The sequence below is a fragment of the Gordionus sp. m RMFG-2023 genome, chromosome 1, assembly GCF_954871325.1.
Source record: "Gordionus sp. m RMFG-2023 chromosome 1, tfGorSpeb1-WG-v2, whole genome shotgun sequence".
NCBI lineage: Eukaryota > Metazoa > Nematomorpha > Gordioida > Chordodea > Parachordodidae > Gordionus > Gordionus sp. m RMFG-2023.
This window is the reverse complement of record NC_088775.1, coordinates 63,452,279-63,471,599: the sequence shown is the minus strand read 5'-3', so window position 1 is coordinate 63,471,599 and position 19,321 is coordinate 63,452,279. Positions and strand designations below refer to the sequence as shown.

Sequence of the window (19,321 nt, the reverse complement as noted above, 5' to 3'; positions counted from 1 at the left end):
AACTTAGATATGTCTGGAATAGTTATTTTCCAAGGATATATTTACTTAACATAAGACTTATTTTTTCTCTTAAATAATCTAATCAGGCGTCAGATACATTATTATTAATATTGTTTTACAATTTTTAATACTATCCTACCGGTAACGGAACTAATAGATCACCTCTTTCTTACTCCTCTCTTCTTTACTATGCTAGCTGACTACATAGTGGTACCGTCCACTATAATAAAACGGGCATACATCATGTATAGGATCTATATATTAGTGAATATACATGGTGCAAGCTTAAACACCTGGTAGTGCAATTTCTGGCGTGGTAATGAATGAATGAATATTGATTAGAACATTCATTCGTTAATTCATGAAATTAAAAAAATTTGAGGGTTTATTAAACGAAATAGAATTATTAAAAAAGCCCAAATTATATTTAGAACAATATAATACTAGTTCTCATATAGTCGGTAACGCCATTATATACATTAATTATATATAAGATTTTTAGCACAGATTATCAATACAATACATACAAGGTTTGACAATTTTGATAATAAACTAATAGGCGATTTCGGTACCGGATCTGGTATATTTTTGATTGCGGCATCATTAATTGCCAATTGTAAGTAAGTAATCTTAGTACAATATTATTTAGATAAATAAAATGATCATATATTATTTTATTATACAAGCTTCTTTCTTTATTACAAATATTTTGAATCTTCAATTATTTATTCACAAATATAAATTTTTTATTGAAAATGTTGAGTAGTTATATTATATAGGCCAGAGCAAAAAGATTTTCTAACAAATTTTTTTGCTATTTTATTTTTTTGTAATCCACTTTCTATATCATTTTACACTGTTTACAATATTTTGCAAATAATCTAAAATCTAATTTTATTTATTTATGGAAAGTTATTATCTACAGTTGCTTAGTTTACATTTTGCTAAATTGATAAAATCCAATAAAGCATAAAAGTTACCTTACAAAACAAGGATAAAAAATTTTCACTATTGAGCACAAATATAAAAAGAATGCAACATAGAATACTACAAAGCAGAGACCTTCATGTGCTTTGATTTTTATACCATGCCTAGGCCCACAGTAAAAAAATTTGTAGGCTTGGCCAGCATTTGATATTTGAAAAAAATTTCCAAGTTTGTAATAAATTTCAAAAATATTTCTAAACCTGACTCAAGCCCATAAAATTTTTTTATATATAAAATTATGTTGAAATAATACACGTTGCTAAAAGATGGTTTTAAAATATATTTGGGTGGGGGGCTTAAAATGAAAGAAGAGGCAAATTTTTGAAGGGCTAGGTATAATAATTAACAAAACTTATTGCCTAAAAATATATTTAGATACATCATTTAATAATGTTAGATACAGATAAATTTTTACAAATTATACATTTATGTATGTAAAGTGTGCATAATGCTTAAATTAGGATTCTATTGTTAAAAAATTTGGAAGTGAACAAAAAAATTAAATTTATAATTAAAATAATGATTGTTAGATTTTAATAAAAACATTTTCAAAATTTTTATCATTAAGGTACTCACTATCTGTAAACATAAAATAATATTAATGAAATTATAATGATTTGTAATATTTGTCCCATTAAATATCATTTTAAAATGAATATTTTTTAGGCCCAACCTATTAAATTTTTCTTTCAAAATCTCAAGCCCAGCACAGACTGCTAGATATTATAATATTAGGCCCATACCTGACTCATGAGCCCGATGAAGGTTTCTCCTTCAAAATTGAGAATTTAAAAAAAAATCCAGCACAAACTTAGGAATAAATTTAAATAAGTATAATATAAAACATTGCTATTCTTTTATCAAAATAAATTAATAATTAAAATTTCTCTAAAATACAAAACAATTATATTCTTACTAAAATTTTAGGTCAAGCTTGTTACTATAGTGATACCAAATTTTATTGTAATTTTAACTATTTTTTATATTTTGTACCGCAGTATATATATCTTTTACAAAACAAACAATCAATCGTCGTACACAATTAATAATGTATATCTTTTAAATTCATCATATATTTAATTGCCTTTGAGGCTAATTTTTTCTATTACATCTATTCTCCTTTTTTGGGCTCTCGATTTGAAACTGTATAAATTGTTTTCTTATCCGTTTTGGATAATGGCTGCTTGTACTTTCGTTCTCTACCACCGTTTGCTCATTCCTGTCGATTTTCATCTTATCATTTATGATGGTGTCTTTGTTTATTGAGTCTTTATTGGGTCAATGTCTTTGGTCACCAATTCGTGTATAGGATCAATGTTTTGGTCATTGAGTTTTGTATAGGCTCAATGTATTTGCTATCGAATTTTGTATATGATCATTTTCATTCATTTGTGGTATAGTTTGCATCGTTTCTTCTCTTCCCTCCTCTCTATTTTTTAAATCGGAGTTGTCGAACCTATGTTTTAACTGATTAATATGTCTTCTCCATACCCCTAATTTAGTTTCAACTAAAAACGTCATTGGTCCTGTTCTTTTAACGATGATACCTGGTATCCAATTATCTTTTTTAAAATCTTTTGCATATATTTTTTCATTTATATTAAAAAAACCTGGTAACTGAGGTATATATGGATGAGGATAAATTAGTTTTATTAATTGTAAAAGTCCTATGGGTTGAAATCTAAGCATAATTGAACTTGGTGATTGTTTTGTGGTTATTTGTGGCGTATTTCGATAATTAAACAAAAAATCTTGTATTTTATTACAATCAGGTTTTTTAAAAAATTTTTAAAAGTTTGTACTAACCGCTCCGCTTCTCCGTTGGTTCTAGGGTGGTATGGAGCACTATATACATTTTTAATTGATAATTGTTTGCAAAATAAATTAAATTCTCTACTTTGAAATGGGGGGCCATTATCCGTAACAATCGTATTGGGGTAACCGAAAATAGCAAAGTCTTAACAACAATTTTCTTACTTCAGTAAAATTATTCGTCGTCATTTTTTGTATTTCAAGCCATTTACTAAAACTATCTATTATTACTAGATATATATCTCCGTTAATTGGTCCGGCAAAATCTAAATGAATTCTTCCCCATGGTTTATTTGCGGAGGGCCATTTCCCTATGATCGTTTTATTGCCATGATTATTTGTTTGACATAATTCACAATTCTTACCGTGTAATTCGATATCTTCGTTAATATTCGGCCACCAAACGTTGTGCCAATAATTTTGTTTTAGTATAACCCTGATGCCCCATATGTAAAAAAGACAAAAAATTTTTTGGAATTATGGTTCTTAATCCCCATAATATACACCCTGCCTCCACGTGAGTTCATTTCGGCGCTGAAAAAACGGTTTTAAATTTTCCTCTATTATCTTTGGCCATCCAGTTGTAAGGTAACGTGAAACCTTTGATAATACCGGGTCATTTCTTGTGTGTGCTTTTATATCTAACGCTGAAATAAATTTTGGAGCATCCGATACTATTAAATTAATATCTAACTCTTCCCAAGCAGATGGTTTACCGTCAATTGGAAACCGGGAAAGCATATCCGCATTACTATTTTTTTTTGTCCCTCAAAGTTGCAATTCATAATCATAATTTGCTAGTAGTAATGACCATCTTACTAATCTTGATGACATATCTGTTATTCTTTTATGTGGATTAAGTAACGATACTAGGGGTTTATGGTCAGTAATGATAATGAAATGTCTGCCAATTAAATATTGTTTAAATTTAATTAATCCAAATATAATTGCTAAAGCCTCACGCTCTATCTGACTGTAATTTCGTTCGGCAGCTTTTAATGTTCGAGACGCGTATCCAATCGGGTTTTCCTCGTTGTTAATGATATGAGATATAACTGATCCTATTCCATGTTGAGACGCATCAGCAGCTAGAATTATCGGTTTTTCCGGATTATAATGTGTTAAAATTGGTGCTTCTGATATTAATTTTTTAAATTTATTAATTACAATTGTTTCATTATTTGTCCATTTCCATGGCACATCCTTCCTTAAAAGCCTATATAATGGAGCGGCAATAGTCGAAAAATTGTTTATTAATTTTTGATAATAATTTATTATACCGATAAAAGCTTGTAATTCTTTAACGTTTTGTGGTAACGGTGCGTCTAAAATTGCATTTACATTCTTATTTGTTGTCGTAATTCCCTCTTCGCTAACGGTATGACCTAAGAATTCAATCATTTCTTTAAAAAATCACATTTTTTTAGATTTAATTTCATACCGTTTATTTTTAACGTCTTTAATACATTTATCAAATTTTTCTTATGACTCTCAATTGATTCCCCCGTAATTATTATATCGTCCAAATATACCGCTACTCCAGGTAATCCCTTTAATAATGAATCCATTGCTTGTTGAAAAATCGCTGGCGCTGAGGCTACCCCAAACGGAAGTCGTGTGAAACGATACAATCCACTAGGCGTGTTGATTACTAACAGCTTTTTTGCCTCCTCATCTAGCTCAATTTGAAAATATGCTTCGGATAAATCTAATACTGTATATTTACACCCATTACCTAGTGTGGCTAATAATTCATTAATTCTGGGTAAAAGATATTTATCTATCAAAATATTTGCATTAACCGTTTGTCTGAAATCACCTCAAATTCGTAAAGATCCATCTTTCTTCAATACGGGCACAATCGGAGAAGCGGTATTCGAGTATTTTAGTCTTTCTAAAACTCCCATGGATTCCAGTCGTTGTAATTCCGTTTTGAGTTTTGCCTTCCACGCAAATGGTATTGGTCTACTTTTCATACATTGAAACTGAGGGTTGGATTTTACCGCTAAACTGGCCTTAAACCCTCTTAGTAAACCTAATTTTTTCGTAAATAATAAGGAAAATATATGTACGATATCCTCCCAAACCTCATTAACTATATTACATTAATTTATTTTTATTAATTTTAATTTGTTTATTAAGTTTCTACCTATCAAATTAATCCCATTGTTTACAATAATAAATTCATGATATATAACTTTATTCATATAATTAACGGGTAATATACATTTACCTTTAATATTGATCATTACATTATTATAAGATTTTAAAATAATATCCGTTTTTGTTATTGGTATTTTTAAACAGTAAACGTCTTCTATATTCAAAATGGAGACTGCCGATCCTGTGTCAATTAAAAATTTAATATAAATTTTATCTATCAATAATTTCACCTCAAATTTTTCTCGAGACTCCTCTGGAAATTCCCAATCCTCAAAACTTTCTCGCTCATTTTCTGGAACATCTATCGTTCGAATATATTCTTTCTTCCCACGATTCCTTCTGCACACTTTTTGTAAATGTCCTTTTATCCCACAATTATGGCAGATGGCATTCAAATTAGGGTACTTAGGTTTTATGTGATCTCCTAATCCACAACAAGAGCAAATAATTTTTGATACTGGTTTGTCCTTGTCATACTGCTCCCTTGTTACTGTTTTTGAGATTTTATTTATCTCCTTCCCTGCAGATAATTTTTCATACGACATCATTTCTGTAGTCTCCATTGCGGTCGCGATTTGTATTGCACTTTCCCATGTCAAGTCCTGCGTGTTAATTAATTTCATTAATATTTTTCCATTATTAATTCCTGACACTAATTTGTCCCGCAATACTGTATTATACATATCTTTAAATTCACACGTCTTTACCTTTATCTTTTATTTATTAATATACTCTACGATGGTTTCATCTTTTTCTTGTTCCATTTTAAAGAAATAATATCTTTCTAATATGAAGTTTGTCTTCTTCATATAATAATTTTTTTAAAGTTTAATTATGTCATCATATGATATTTCCTCTAATGTCTTTGGCAAACACAAATTAAATAATTTAGAATAAACCTCTAATCCAATATTCGCTAATAAAAATGATTTTTTATTTTCTATTTTTGCGATTTTAAATATGAATTCCATTTTTGATAAATAAACTTCCATATTGCACTCCTTTATATTATATTTCTCCATTTGAAACGACTGCGCCATTATAGTGATACCAAATTTTATTGTAATTTTAACTCTTTTTTATATTTTGTTCCGCAGTATATATATCTTTTACAAAACAAACAATTAATCGTCGTACACAATTAATAATATATATATTTTAAATTCATCATATATTTAATTGCCTTTGAGGCTAATTGTTTCTATTACAGTTACATATGGAAAAGTTGTCATATAGAGAAAAGTTGGAACCTAAAAAATAAAATAAAAATATAATTAAATACTAAAATCTAATACTAAATCTTTATTAAATATTAATAATTAAATATAATTTGAAAACATAATCAACATAAAAGAAACATAAAAATAAAAGTAAAAATTTTAAATTAAGTGAAAGTAAAAAAAAATTAAAAAGGTCAAAAAAGTGGAAGTGCTTTAAATTATAAAAATTGTGTCTTTTATATAAAATTAACATCATCCGATTATAACATAATAAATTTCATCTGATTATAATCAACTTTAAATCATTATCCAAATATCTTTTCTTTCTATAATATAATAGTCATTATTAACAATGTACATATTCAAATTTTACATGAACTTTAAATATTCAATTTTTTATATAAAAAAACAAACTATTTTCCGTAAATATTCAAATTTATATACACAAGATTTTAAATAAGTGCAAATCAAATAATGCAATCACAACAAAGCTATGGCCAATTATTTTTAATTTGCAGATCTATAACAACTTAATAAATAGTTATCCAAAAAAATTTTTTAAATAATTTATTAAAATTTTAATATTTCTATTTATTTAATAATAGTATTTCTTTTTTAAAACAATCGGTTCAAAAATAAATATTTAATTCAAACAATTTTCTAAATATGAATAGCTTAAAAGCTTATGTTTAACTAAATTTGATTTATAAATCTATCAATATATATGATGAGTATGTAATAGCAGCTAAGCTTGAATAGGGTTCATTTCTAGACCCAGATAATAGAGAGAGAGAAGATCAGGTACAAATAATTAAAAAACTGTGAAACCTTCCTAGTTTGTCATATACGTCAAGCTCCTGAAAAAATGTATAAAAAAACTTAGCATGAAGACTAAAGATTTAACCATTTTAAATAATCTTATTTATTAATAGGGTTACAAATGATAATTAAATTACTGGCAAACCTTCCCAGTTCTCATATGCATCAAGCTCCTTAAAAATGAATTAAAAAATAAAAAAAACTTAAAACTTTTTTTAGCATGAAGACTAAAGATATAACCATTTTAAATAATTTCCTTATTAATAGGGCTACAAATGATAATTAAAGAACTGACAAACCTTCCCAGTTTTTCATATACATCAAGCTCCTTAAAAAATGTATAAAAAAACTCAAAACTTTTTTTAGCACACAGAATAAAAATTTAACCACTTTAAATAAAAAACAATGCGAAACATAGAGATGCTTATAAATAAAACAACTGAATATGGCATATGTCTTTTGTTGAGAGAAAATTAGATAAATGTACAGAAAAGCAGGAAAATGATTTAACTGATCAAATATATGAAGTTCTATAAATAAAATTATTATATATTTATATTATTTTAAATATATATTTATCTTATTAGAAATAAAATATATTTTCATACCTTATTTGCTTTTTTTAAATATAATTGTATATTATATAGAATTTTTAGTGACATATTCTTAAATATATATTTTACAATGAGTTTAGACTATAAAAGGAAAATTTATTTTATTAAAATATATAAAAAAATACAAAATAAGGTATATATAAAAAATATAAAATAAGATATCATTTAATTTATAAAAAACAATATAATATATATTTATAATATAGGATTTTTGTATAAATGCATAATAAATTCCTATTATGCTTTGCAATATTTGACGATGATTTAATATATTGTTGCTTAAATAAATTTACAATGTTGATTTTTTTTAGGATTAAAAATAGTAAATCTTTCCTTATCAATAATAATGTTATCTAGTTATGTGCAAGTTTGTATGATATTTTCAGTAAGTGGTAATTTAGTATCCATAGGACGAAAGATCATCCATTTAGCTCTTAAGATATCAAACGCACATTCCACGCAATATCCGATAATTATAGGCCTCTTGTTGTGGTGTAAGGATACCTTAAAATAATAATGAAAACAAATTTTAATATATAAATAATAAAAATACTAATAAAATTTTAAATTCCTGATAATTGAAATAATGGCCATTTTGATTAAGTTAATATTGCCCAAAATAATTGCTTTATATATTATATAAATATGATATAATTAAGTCAATATATACTATACCCTTACAGGGCTTTAAAATATAGAAATTTAAAAAATAAGCATCATCAGCCACAAAAAATATGGAGAAATGAGGTTGGAATTAGACAATCTTTTTGGAGGAGGTAATTGGATGTCTCCTTTTTCTATCATTTTATATATTTTGGAGTTGGCAAAAACTCCTCCATCCCATTCGCTACTGGAACTTCCAACATCAACAGTTATAAATTTTACATTTGCATCCACAATTCCTTATTTTTCCAATATTTATATCATTTATTTTTTTTAAAAATTATTTTTATAATTATCTTTTTATAAAAATTATATTTTTATAATTATCTAGGTTTACATTTATATTCTTTGCAATGTTTAGTTAATTGAAATATTTAATTAGTAAAATAAATTCATAAACCTTGTAAAACAACTAGAAAAAATGTTTGGGAGCTTTTTAATTCGGCAGTGTTTTCCATCAATATTACCCACACAGTTTGGTAAATTCCACTTTATTTCAAACTCCTTTTAAATAATAATATACATAAATATAATATACACTATATTATACCTTTGCTATCTTCTCAAAGTCAGTGAAAGAAGGTAGTGGCATATTAATGCTTACTAAAGTTTGCCATATAGTTAGGCATATGGTCCTAATAATTTTTTGGATTGTTGAAATCCCCATTTTGAAGGTATGGGTAATGTAGGATACCTACAGCCAGTAGCTAAACTAAATAAAAAATATCTTTAAATATAAATTACTTTATTAAAGACAAACATAAGTTCTTCTTTGTGGTTGTAGAATATAATACTGATTTTATATCTTTAATATGTAATAAAAAGTTTCCTATATAAAATAGAATTAAAGATAAAATAGATTTAATAAATACTTTGGTCATTCTCATATAATTAAATTTCGCCTTATTTTTTAGGAAAGGTGGTGTTAAATTCGCCCTCTTTTCTTTTATTAATATTAAGATTGTTTAATCTTCTCCTCTTCAATATCATTTTGTATAAAAATATAATTTAACGATGGATACCATTTTAAATTAATAAAATCGCTTTGCACTATGAGAATCGCTGCGATATCGCGGTTAAATCGCAATCGCTCTTCACTATGAATCCAGGGTAATAGGGTTGGTAAAAATCATTTATATATAAAAATAATAAAAACTGAGTAAACCACTATTTTTTTAATTTAAATTAATTTTTATTATATAGAAATAATTTAATATAATATATTATGGATGAATATAACGACCTTAGCAAAGTTATTAATCAAACATGACTTTATTTTACTACAATAATATTTGTTTTATCGTGGAATTTATGTTAAACCATTATTTAATTAGCAAAATTGAAATATCGTTTAATATTTGGCCGTTGTAACAATACTGAATATATAATGAATTTTTTTTTTATTGTTAACAAGGTTATTTTATTTATAATTAATATTTTTTATAGAAATTAGATAAATATAAACTGTATCTAAATTAATTTTATAGTATCAAAAAAATATTGAAATCAATATGCAAATAATTTTTATGGGAGTTTATTATACAAAGAAAATAATTATACGATTGACACACCATTTAAAATCATAGAATGTAGCAATTAGTTAAAATTTAAAAGGAAAATATAGTAAAACGTAGTGTTGTTAAACGGCTCGATTTTTAAAAATGGCTAACCAAATATTTTAGCCAAAAATTTACGCAAATCTGGAGATTTTGCTCATAGAGGGCAGAAAGGTTTGGAAATCTATTAACGAAATCGATGCTTGCGTAATTTTTTTGGTTAAAATATTCGGTTAGCCTTTTTTAAAAATCGAGCCATTTAACAACATTGTCAAATCAGGTTTAATAAAATATTTTTAATTTAAATTTTTTTCTTTCTATGATCATTATTTAAAAAAAATTGATTTAAATCATAATTTTTATTCAAAAAAATATTTGAATTATTCATGCCAAAACCTAAAGTTAAGTAATATCCAATGTATATATTAACAATTTTTTAAATATTCCATCTTTTGAGTAGTACAGAAAGAATATTTTCGATGCTCATGATTATACTAAGTAAGCCATCTATAATTACCGTAATATTTGATATGAAGTGAGTTTAATATCCAATCTTTTTGGTTCTTTTACAGACAATTTTATATATATATCTATTTTTGAAGCATTTTGGCAGTTTTTAATACCCTCATTTTTTTGGACTTTTTCAAATTAAAAAGGTATTCAATATTTGATGACTATAACCAATTTGAGAATGTTCTGATATTTTACTCTTTATCAGAGAAGCACACGGTATCGAGTCACTGCACCAAATGGTTCAAATTTTTAAAAATATTTAAAAAAAATTTGGTTATAATTTTTTAATATAATATTTTTCTAATATCATTTGGCAGTCTCAAATAATAGAAATTTACGGGAATGCTTTTATAGAATATAAATAGAGCTATACTAGACATGCCATACACCCCACTATAGTTTGCCAAGTCTCGCTAAATGAATTTCTGTCCTGCCGCGATCCTACCAAATGTCCAGCGAAATTAAGAAAAAAAATCTAGCTAATTAGTCATAAATCTTAAAGTTTTATAAAATCTCTAGTTTATTTATGAAATATAATATTAAATAATTAATATATAAAAACATCTGTGTATTTTATTCAGAAATATCTGTTATTTTTCTGCTAAATTTTGAAATGAACTTTAAAATGTTAAAATTATACATTTAGATGATTTTTAAAACTCTTTGAGTTCAAGGCGAAGAAAACAATAAATAACATAAATTAATAGTTTTTCCAGTTTGAATCATAAGTCTCAGAATCATAATTACAAGAAGAAACTAATGTATTAATATAAATATTTTAATAAAATAAATTTACAATTTTCAGAATCTAACAAGTCTTTAGATTCTTTAACCTCTAGGTCATGTAATTACACCTAACCATCATATAAATATTTTGAAACTTAGACATTTTTTCAATAACTTGACTCGAATTCAATTTGTAAAATTCACAGATATCCTTGATATCATCTTTAACAAATGTATTTTTCGCCATTCCCCTAGGTGTAAAAAAATGAATGATTTAAATATTTCATTTAATTGCATTATTCTCAAATCAAGTGCATCATAAAACAGACTGGGTTAAAAAGCTTAAATGAAATATATTTAATAATGAAAGTATATACACCTTTCCTTTTGGATTGTAATATTTGAAGTCTAAAACTTTCAAAATTAAAAGGTTGATTTCTCCCCTTCATAAAATCTTATGCCTTTGAAAAAGCATTCAAAAATTCAGTGTAATTTTCTAATTAGACATTATTTAAATTATACTTATCAAATTAATCAGGCAATCTTTTTCCAATTGGATTTTATTTTTTGCAAACCATATATCCTACGACATGGTTTGCAATTTTGTACAAGCTAAGTTTGTCATCAATAATATTTTATCCAAAATTAAGTGATAAAATATAATAAAATTTTTATTAAAACTTCAAGTCATCATAAAGCAGGGGGAAAAGAAATAGCTTTATATGCATTTTAACAATACATATTGCGATTTTTTTAGTACATCACTATCTACAATTTAAAAGCTGCTTTCTTCAGCTCTAATCAAAGCCTGTATACTCCATTGATTCTTCCACTCATATTTGAAGCATCGTCACAGCTTTGCCCACTTAAGAAATCGAGACGTGTTACCCATACAATATATGTATATCTATTAATCTCAACCGTTTAGGCATTTTCATTATATTTTACTAGCAAAACTATTGCTTCTGATTTCGAAACATCATATGTACCATCAGCTATAGTTGAAAATTATCTGTTAGATTTAATTTTTATTTATAACCATATTTTCACGGTTTCAAGAAGAATATTTATCAAAGACCTGCAGAAATACCAATTGCCTATTCCGGTTATTAAAAAAAAATTTGACCCAGCCCGGATTTTATATTCGGTCTGGCTCGGATTTTTTTTTAAAAAAATTTTGCGACCCGGCCTGGATTTTTTAAATATATTACCTTTATTTTTAATTTTTATAGCTAATAATACGATTTAAAATATTCGGTTTTAAAATACACGCCCGCCCCAGATATTTAAAAAAATATTAGACCCTGCCCGGGTATATTAAAATAATTAAAATACGACCCCCCCCCCGTAATAGGGGCCGGGTCAATGTTTATATAATATAGCTTATTTAAATTATTCCAATATAATATACGATTAAATTTACTCTATTTCCGAAAATGGTATTAACACGATAATAATATTTGCAGAATTTGTTATATCTTCAAATCCATAAAAATTGAGAATTTATTAGGTTTATCTCATCAAAGAATAGATGAAATTTTTAACTATAATCAAGCAATAAACATAGATAAAGTATATAATTATATATTTTCACTTCACCATTCAAATGCAGAAAGAATTTTTAGTTTAATGAATAACTCTTGGCGAAAAAATCGTTCTACGTTCTCATTCGATTTATTAGAAGCCAGATTGATGGTAGGGCAGAATGTTGACATCAATTACAGTTCCTAAATTTCCGATAAATATGCAGAGATTTGTATTTAATTTTTTTAAATATATTTGTAAATATTAATAATATTCAAAAAAAGATTGATAAATTCATAAGTGACAAGAAAAATCACCAATACTTATAGTTGTTGCTAAACGGCTCGATTTTAGCCGATTTTAAAAAACGGCTAACTCAATATTTTATCCAGAAAAATATTACGCAGGCCTGAAGATTTTGCTCATAGATGGTAAAAAGGTAGTGTAGTTAAATAGCTCTATTTAAGCCGATTTTTAAAAACGTTTAACTCAATATTTTATCTAGATAATTATTACGCAAGCCTGTAGATTTTGCTCATAGATGGCAAAAAGGTAGTGTTGTTAAACGGCTCTATATGAGCTGATTTTTAAAAACGTTTAATTAAATATTATGCAAGCCTAAATATTTTGCTCATAGATGGCAAAAAGATAGTGTTGTTAAACGGCTCTATATGAGCCGATTTTTAAAAACGTTTACTCAATATTTTACCTCGATAAATATTACTCAAGCTTGAAGATTTTGGTCATAGATAGCCCAAGGGCTTGGATATTAGCGAAATCTTGAGGTCTAGGCAACACTTTTCTGGCTAAAATATTGATTACGCGTTTTAAAAAATAGACTCAAATCGAGCCGTTTAACAACACCTAGACATCTATTAACGAAATCTCGAGGCTTGGGCAATATTTTTCTGACTAAAATTTTGAGTTAGCCGTTTTTAAAAATCGGCCGAAAACGAGCTATTTAACAACACTACTTATATGATTGCGTTTGTCACGCTTAATCCCACTTTTTTAATCATTGAAAATCTGCAAACTCACTTAGAATATGGCAAGCCTAGCCATAATAATTATGCCAAAACTTCATCACACAGAAAATAAATTAAACATCCAAAAATTTCATATTAAATGTTTAAAAGTGATATAAATTGAAAAATCTAAATAAATATTGCTTACGCATTTTTAGAATTTATCTTTCATAGAATTATAGGAATAAACAACGTTCTATTGTAATGTGAATTCTCTAGATATAATTACGGAAATTTTACTTATTTAAATTATCATATATTTTATTTGAATTTTATGATTAAACTATTTTTCTTATTTTTATTCTTATAACATAAATTAAACATCTATTTTTACTATAATCTATAAATGATCCTTTTTAATAATAATTATCAAAATAGCTCTTTCGAAGTTAAAGAGCAATTATTTACATTATGAAAATACAACACTATCTATTATAAAATATTCAATGCGTTTTATTTTGTAATTACATAATTGCCACGATGTAAATGCAGAGTTGTTAACGCTCCTTTATAAAAGTAGCTAGCTCCCGCTCCTACCTTCTCAAAAGGAACTAGCTCCCGCTACTACATTTTTAAAAGGAGCTAGCTCTCGCTCCAAATAATAAAGTGCCATTACCGCTCCTTTGATTTTCATTTTTTAGAGGGTATACGAAATAAAATCTTATTTTTTTTTATCAAAAAGCTTTATTTATATTAAATTATCTATCAATATTTATAACCTTTTATTAGCTTTTAAAAGTAATAAATTTTAAATTAGAATATATCAAACATCCACGCCTCTCCCCTAAGACTTGTTTTGCAATACTAAATAGGCACTCCACAGGAGCACTAGAGGGAAGCAGGGTATTTATTGTATTTTATAAAGATATTTTTTAATTCAGGAAATTTATCAAAAATAGTAATTTTGGTATCATTATTTAAAAAATATTTGTCCAATATATTATCTTCCTGATGATCAATTTCGTGGAATCAAAAAAATCTTCCAAATTAATTTGTATTTAAAAGAAAGATTTTTTACTTTTAGATGCTTTTTTAGATTGAAGCTGCTCACTTTTGAAAATTAAATAGTTTTATTTAAACACAAAAGGCATTTTACCCGTAATTTGTTTGATCATTTGGATCAACATCTTTTAGAAGTTTAAAATATTTTTTGTATGATGGAAATGGAAATTCGATTTCTTCATCTATGATATCTAAATCCATAATATCTAAAACTATTTTTTATTTTATAAGATTTTCCAAAAAGTTTTTAATATAAAAAGGAAAACTTGATGTTTAATATTTAAAATGATTAGATGAAAAACCAATATAAAACTCGGCTAAACATTTAATAATGGATAAATTTAAATTAAATAAAATTTCATTTTTATTGAATTTTAATTAATAAATATAATTAATATTTAAAAAATAATTTAATTTATACATTAAATTTAAAGGAGCGGTGTAGCGGCGCTCCTCCACTCCAGCCCTAAAAGGAGCTAACTCCCGCTCCCGCTTTTTTTTGAAAAAATGTAGCGCCGCTCCTTAACAACTCTGTTTAAATGTATTATTTGCTTTTTAAGTTAGATGATTTTATATTGCAATTCCATTTGAACATAGCCTCAAACTCTCCATGAAAAAATTAAATAACTTCTATTTTCTTTTAATTTTTTATATGATATATCTCATGTAATTTTAAAATTGTTACAGATGCGTAGGGTTCGATATCGACGAAGATGCGTTGCAGGTTGCAAGTGATAACATTTCTGAATTCAATATGAACGATAAAATTGATTTAATCAAAGCTGATGTCACCATGCTAGACGCTACCTTGAATATTCAACGCAAACCTTTTGATATTATAGTAATGAATCCCCCATTTGGCACTAAAAATAACAAAGGTTTTATCATGATTCATTTTATATAAAATAGTGCTTTATTATATTAAAATTTGGAAAAAATAACAAAAGCCCCCTTTTCAACCTATAAATACCCTTGACAATCATAATGAAACAAAATGAGATTACCTTTTCTTTCAGTTTTTTTATTTATCCAGTGTTTTTATTTGAATTACATTAATTAATACTACAATAATTTATTTAATTTTTAAAACTTGAATATTTTTTTTACATATCAAATAATATGGATTTTCAGAAACCTTGTAACTTTAAAAAAACATGGTGTCATTTTTAAAGGATATTCTGAGACTAAACAAAGATTTATATGATAATCGTAATTTTTTTAGTAGACGTGATGCGTATATTCGGTGCAATTTAGCGGGACAGATTTAATTATTAACATAGTTTCTTAACTTATGTTAGGTAACAATAGGGCAAATTAATTTTAAACTATTTACAAAATAAAACAGTTGGATAATTTAGCCGCAAATGCTCCTAAAGAAATAAGAGCCATTATAAGATTTTTTAAAGACGTTTATTTAAATACACATTGAATAAGCATAATATCCTAACTGTTAATTTTTTACAAAGGTTATTAATTACTTTAACCCTTTGACGTCCAACTTTTTAATAATTAAAAAAAAAAAATTCTTTACTCCATAGATGCCCAAAATGTTTTCTAAATTTTATTTTTAAATACACAGGTAAAAAAAATGAAGATGCAATTTGACATCATCAGGCATATTGTAATACAAAAAAATACAATTATCTATTTATTATAAAAATCACGAAAACAATTTCTATATTGATTAAAACATAAATATATATTATATTTTGCTTCATTTCGCAGGAATCCGGCAAATGACCAATGTTGTCATATCAGATATAGGAGCCATTATAGAAGAACTTTTTTAAAAAATTATTGTTCAATCAAAGCTCTCTTTGATTTTACTAATTTTGCCTGCCGATAACAATGCGTTGACAATATGTGTTTTAAATTTGATAAGTTTCATTTATTCTCTTTTTCATGGCATATTTGCCGCCTATACAAAAAGCCATGAATTTAATACATATCAATGAGATGAAAAATGATTCTCAGGTAGAACCATTTACCTTTAATATCTATAGCATTCAACAAGCATATCATGTAAATCGACACCTCTCATACCTTCATTATGTATATTTGGTTAGCACTTCAATATATTTTATGCTACTTAGTGACCTATTTTTATATCGGATGAACACCACCGACAAAGGATGAGATGACGTGCACAAACTTATTGTCATACCATTTGACAATTAATATATTTTCTTTTTTATCAACTTTATATACATAGCTCCCGCGCCTTTTTTTTAAAATCTCTATCGCATTTTAACTTGCAATCATTCATCCGATTACTTCTAATAGTCCCTACCAAATATACCGATTTCTTTTAATTTTTTAGCCAATGCAATTGAAGAAAAGTAGTTATCGCAAAAGAGTTTATGATTTTAAAATTTCGAAAAATTTTTGGCCAATTGGAGGACTATATCACCACTTATCTCTAATTCTGATGAGTTGTGTTGGATTAGTTTGCTTTCCGCATAAATCTTAAAATCATATACAATACCGTATAAATTACTTTGTTCACATATATTATTTAGTATATTATTTGAAATAAATAATTTAAAGTATTGATATGGAGTTAATATATTGGTTGAAGTGGAAAATGTATTAGTATAATTTGTGTCCAAATGATGGATATCACCTGCTCTCTATTTCATATTATTTTGGATGATAATATTATCATTATTTTCTGGATCTTCTATCTCGACCTGGAGATTATTAGATGTTGGAGTTTATGAAATTGAAGGAATCATCGTGTCTCCCTCGACTAGTATTAAATTATTTGTCATCTAATAATTATACAGAATCATTTATAAATGTAAAATTATAATATAAGTCAGAGGAAATAGCTTATTAACGTCAAATTCAAAATTGGTGTGGTCTGATTATAGAATACATTTTATGGTGAAATATAATTATAACTTTATTATAAATATAAAATAAAATAAAGTTTAAAAAAAGGTATTCCAATATCCCAATGACTTATTTTAACATTATGCACTTTAAGTTGATATAAAAAAGAGCATATTCATTTTTAATAAAATAATTATTCATAATATAATACTCTTATCTTTAATAATGAATAAAAAAATTTGAATTATTAAATATTATACACAGAATTCGTTATATTGTCGTTATAAAATCATATTATTCAGTAAAATGGTAAAGAAAAAAATATGAAAATATGATTGGATGAAATTTAAAAATAAAACATTATGAGTTAATAATTTTAATAAAATACGAAAATATTTTTATTATATGTTAAAACAAATCGTGAAACGTCAAAGGGTTAAAAAAGGATCATTAGCTTCAGATCTGGACAAAGCCTCCGCCCTGAAAAGTTAAAAAAAATATCAAAAAATGAACTAGAACTTAAAATAATTTTTTTACAAAAGCCTGGACGATTTAAAACACTAGTTACAATATCATTTAATCAGTTGAATAATTATATAATGGAGCGTTTAATATCATTTACTATATTTTCGATTTCCCGAAATTTAAAAAATTCAAACCGGGCCGTAAAATAGTGAAAAATAAAAAATCAGTGCTTAAAATTTTCTAAATCCAGGCTGTCTTAAAATTTCGACCACTACAAGGCTATAAATAGTTTAAAGCTATAAACAGAATATTGTGTATTTTAGGTTTAGATATGAAATTCTTATCCGTGGCATGTAAATTAGCGTCTCGAGTGTATTCTTTGCACAAAACATCCACTAGAGAGGTTCAATTATTTTATGTATAATATATATTCTTTCTAATTTTTCTTTTATAGCACATCATAAAATTCGCTCAACAAAATGGTTTAAAAATTAAAATTTTAAGTCAAATACAATTCGATATTCCTTCATCTTATGAATTTCATCGCCAAGATAGTGTAGATATAGAAGTCGACTTTATTCGCGTTTGGAATAGGAATCAATGATTTTTTTGTCATGACAATATATACCTTTATTCACATATTTATATATTTCTGCATGATTTCTAACTACACTTTTGGTTTAAATACAGTTTCTTCCAGGTATTATTCGTAAGGCTTCGCTATTTTTCATTAAAAAAACCTCAAATATTAATTTTAATGTTATTTACATAATGAAATATAGTTCTAACTCCTTTTGACCAATTGGTTTTTAATTATAGGGTAAAAAAACAAATTAAAATAGCAAAAATAAAAAAATTAATCAAAATAAAGACATAATTATGAAATATTAGGGAGAAATCAGGATTTATTGTAAAATAATAAATTACAAACTTACTATTTCGAATGTTTTACTTTATTACTTATCTTTGGCCTCATTTATAGTAGATTAATAAACTATGAATTTATTTTATAAATTTTTTTCAACCACTTAAAGTATATATGAATTTTATTTTCATTATTAAAATTTACGAAATTATGTCGACTAATTTGTATCTTATAAAAATTAACTATAGCTATTAGCTTTAGTCATAGAAACGACTATGATTAATAGCCCTAGTCAATTTTAAATAGCTTTAGTTAATATTTTTAGATATTCTTTTAAAATCAGTGACATCCCTAATAACTATAAAAACATGAAACAAGAAAATGGGGAAAATTAAACAAGAATAAAATTTTATATGTAAAATAGGAATATAGATTAGGGATATGGCTAACTGATTTAAGAAAAATTATTAGCCAGGCTATTAGTCGTAGTAATCTTTTTTATGAATGCTGATATATCCAGTGAGACAAGGCC

At 25.9% G+C, this 19,321-nt stretch overlaps 1 protein-coding gene and 1 long non-coding RNA gene across 3 annotated transcripts; one reads left to right on the top strand and one right to left on the bottom strand.

Annotated features, from left to right (window-relative positions):
• The first annotated feature begins 326 nt into the window (after nt 1-326).
• On the top strand, nt 327-18,942 carry LOC135922938 (rRNA N6-adenosine-methyltransferase METTL5-like). The gene is made up of 5 exons (XM_065457478.1): nt 327-461; nt 503-620; nt 15,312-15,502; nt 18,248-18,327; nt 18,379-18,942. The coding sequence occupies exons 1-5, from the start codon at nt 362-364 to the stop codon at nt 18,526-18,528; spliced, it is 639 nt and encodes a 212-aa protein (XP_065313550.1). The 5' UTR covers nt 327-361; the 3' UTR covers nt 18,529-18,942.
• On the bottom strand, nt 7,868-9,513 carry LOC135922939 (uncharacterized). 2 transcript variants are annotated; one of them, XR_010571074.1, is made up of 6 exons: nt 9,301-9,513; nt 9,151-9,256; nt 9,023-9,107; nt 8,829-8,985; nt 8,679-8,782; nt 7,868-8,119 (listed from the first exon to the last, which is right to left on the bottom strand). It is a non-coding gene; the product is annotated as an uncharacterized LOC135922939 (long non-coding RNA). The 2 variants fall into 2 exon arrangements; XR_010571073.1 differs by having other exon boundaries at nt 9,151-9,513.
• Nucleotides 18,943-19,321: the final 379 nt, after the last annotated feature.